This window comes from Patiria miniata, unplaced genomic scaffold (genome assembly GCF_015706575.1).
Source record: "Patiria miniata isolate m_02_andy unplaced genomic scaffold, ASM1570657v1 HiC_scaffold_3, whole genome shotgun sequence".
NCBI lineage: Eukaryota > Metazoa > Echinodermata > Asteroidea > Valvatida > Asterinidae > Patiria > Patiria miniata.
This window is the reverse complement of record NW_024037069.1, coordinates 26,347,335-26,350,817: the sequence shown is the minus strand read 5'-3', so window position 1 is coordinate 26,350,817 and position 3,483 is coordinate 26,347,335. Positions and strand designations below refer to the sequence as shown.

General features: G+C 41.8%; 1 protein-coding gene across 1 annotated transcript; it reads left to right on the top strand.

Moving 5' to 3' along the window:
- Positions 1-887: 887 nt before the first annotated feature.
- LOC119738855 (neuromedin-U receptor 2-like) lies at positions 888-2,001 on the top strand. Its single transcript, XM_038213824.1, has one exon. The coding sequence runs from the start codon at positions 940-942 to the stop codon at positions 1,891-1,893; it is 954 nt and encodes a 317-aa protein (XP_038069752.1). The 5' UTR covers positions 888-939; the 3' UTR covers positions 1,894-2,001.
- The last annotated feature ends 1,482 nt before the right edge of the window (positions 2,002-3,483 follow it).

Here is a 3,483-nt window from a genome sequence, read left to right as displayed (position 1 = left end):
CGGTAAAGGCGACACCAGCTTCGTCTGGGGAGGTCCAAGCCAGCTGGTACTACAGAAGGTGACCGGAGTTCTTTGAGGGCATTGTCGTCATTCTCCCACTCTGCGGACCATTTCTCAATGATGAGTTGATCAGCAGCGGCTTTGCGGCGATCCCTTGTTTGTGGTCTATCCTGGTCTGCAACTCCATCAATCAATGACAGCAATAGTGCAGCTCATTAGGGACAACTGGCTAAGTAAATGCCTTCTTTACCAAATGCCATGAACTTCCAATCATTTCAGCCATCAATCACCCACAACGTTAACTTGACTCTGAATAAAAGACACTGATTCAGTACATGATATCACATTTTGCATCAGTCGGCTTACAGTCAACATCAATAGCAAACTACATCAAATGGCAAGACGGGCAACTGTACAATAGGTGCATGGGAGCCTTCACTTAATGGTACAACACAATCTAAGAAGAGATTTTATATTTGAAAAGAGCTGCTACATGTACATGGAAAGACTTTAGTGCTTGGTGCATATGTATTTAATCCTTTCTTAAAGGATATTTGCATCAGCATCACCGTGAAGCTCTGTGTGATCAATGAATGACAGGGAGAAAATGGACTACTTCGCTTGATACTGATCAAGACAAGTTGTATCAATTTACAGACCTATCAGGTGTGATCTTTTGGAAATAGTTTGGCACTATTTCCAAAGAAATAGTTTGGCACTATTTCCAAACACAAATTCAGCATCACACCATGTGGTGAATGAAAAGTTGAAATCAACTGCTTTGCTGTTTGTAAGCTGAAGATCTATGTTACTGTTGTAACAGTCAAATGTTATGAGACCAGAGTACTCACACAAATGTCAGCCATGAATTCAACTCAGCAACTCAATGACACGGAGGACTTTACTTCTAGCATCAAGTGGCAGTGGCTCTTCAATATCATGGCAGCTGAAGGGGTCATTGGTGTCTTAGGAAACCTCTTAGTGTGCTTTGTCATTCTACGCGTCAAATTCCTACACAGCATGACAAACTATCTGCTGGTGAATTTGGCAGTGGCTGATATGCTGCTGTGCCTGCAAGAGTTTTTCTTATATCTGATGTATTCAGACATTTCACTACTTGATTTTGTGCCAACAAGCGTTGGTGGGAGAGAACTTTACTGCCGCCTTCTTGGTTCAGACTTTTTAGCATGGGCTTTGGTCTATGCATCTGCTTACAATCTCTGTGTGGTAACATTAGAGAGATACGTTGCAATTGTGCATCCATTGCAATATGAAAGGAAACTCACAGCAACACGGATGAAATCTCTGATTGCTCTGATCTGGGTGATTTCATTTCTCTTTTCTTCACCTTATTTATTTACGATTGAATCAAGCACTGATCCTGATCAGGCTTGCTCTAAATTAAAAGACCATCATCAGGAATTTCAAATGCTGTTGAAAGTGTTTACATTCTTCATGGGTTACTTGCTGCCTATAACATTAATGAGTTTGGCATACTACAAGATACAAGTCACTCTCAAAAGACAAGCAAAAGCCCTGAACCTGCGACATGCAAGGGCAGCAGCCTATGATCTTGTGATTGCTAGACAGCGTCTGGTCAGCATGCTTATGATTGTCTTAGGAGCTCTCATCATCCTATGGACACCAGTTTACACAGCCATTCTTGTCTGTGCATATCCACTACACAAGGGTCTAATTTCATTCTGTGATTCAGATACCTATGAATTCATTGTTGAATTTATGGATTTTTTCCACTATTTCAATTCAGTCATCAACCCTATCATCTATGAGCTGAAATACAAGAAATTCCGAAAAGGAGTTAAGGTAGCTTTTTGCAGCTGTGTCAAAAGAAAATGGAATAACAGAGTTGACATTGAGATGGTGCCAAAATGAGAATAAAAATACATGTACACCAGGTATGTTGCCAACTATTTGCAGAAGATTTGCAAAAGGTATAGCTTTATAAGGTTGTGTATATTGCATTATAAGGAGTTTATTTTATGACAGTATGGGCTCCGTGCACCAACAAAAGAGGGCGCGTTTCTACCCCTTTTGAGAGCTCTGTGGACGGAACACACAGTGTGCGCATACTGTACTGTACTTGTTCGCGTGCGAAGTACGCACAACTTCATGAATGTGCAAAAGTTATAGCCACCACGTCTTGGGGCGAGCGTCAGGCGTCATTGGCACGCGAATACGTTCGAATTTAACTTGCGATGGTCTTCGAGATTAATCCCCGCCTCCAATAACTTTGGATACATTCGAAATACGCAGTGGATGGATCTGGAACCAGTCTAGGTCACCCCAACTCTCCTTTTCTGGCCGTTGATGAGGCACTTGTGCACAGAGCCCATAGACCAATCCATGCATGCTATTGATTCTGCCATGAAGGCCCCCTTCAATGGTGAATACACTGTGCTAGCTATTGTTCAGATAATGCTGGTGGTTTCTCCATTGAAGGGGGCTTTGTGAGTGATCATGTGCCCAGATTCATCTATAGGTTCAATTATGTATATTTGGCAAATATTCACGCTATAGTAGCTCTTAAAGAAAAATAAAGAACAGATCTGTTTTGGTCTTCACTTTCACACTCTCATCCCTTTCTGTCACTATCTCACCTCTCCTGTCTCCCAAACTCTTTTCGATTATTCGCTTTTCTACCCGTCTGTGCCTTCTCTCCTCTTAATGCTTTTTCCTTCCTTCTGTAGTTTTACTGTTTACTTTTTAACTGTGGGGTGCCTAGCTGTGTTAGTTATTTGTTGTTGGCCCTGTAGGCTGGGAGTGATGCCCAGTTGCCCCACTTTCAATAGTGTTCAGTAACACTCCTAAAATTTCTAAAGGTAGCCCCGTGATATTTAGCTGCTTTGGGCCCAATATTTCTAAAGACTGCCATTTTCTATTCAAGTGCCTCAATATTAGGTTTTGCCTTTCACTGAGACATAAAGACTGTACACTCAGTGTGTTATCTCATGAGTGAAATTTTGACAAAAATCACTCAGGAGGGCCCACGACCTCCTGCTTTCTAGTGCAGACGACTTTCACTCGACCACCCAGCTTGCGGGATTGGTTGGCTGGTTCAAATCTGAGGTACATGTAGCAGCGGGTACTGCAATTAAACTTTTCATAAGATGAATTTGCGTCGTGATGATGTAAATAAATTTTTAGTTTAGCCCTTCACTATTATTATTAGGTTTTGCTGATCCCGCAAGCTCGGTGGTCGAGTGGTAAGACGTCTGCACTGGAAAACAGGAGGTCGTGGGATCGAGTCCCACGCGAGTAAATTTTTTTGTTCAACTTTCACTTGGGAGGTATCACACTGAGTATACAGTGTTCATACGTCGGTGAAGAGCAAAACCTAATATTGATTTACATCACCACGATGCAACTTCATCTTATGAATATTCAAGCACCCTTTTTTTACCCCCAACAATGTTAGTAGAGAGTGCCCTTTTTTTTTAAAAGCCCTTTTTTAACAGCAAGTGC

Excerpts from the sequence above, each read along its gene's own strand:
- LOC119738855 (XM_038213824.1), top strand. The coding sequence starts at position 940 with ATGGCAGCTGAAGGGGTCATTGGTGTCTTAGGAAACCTCTTAGTGTGC.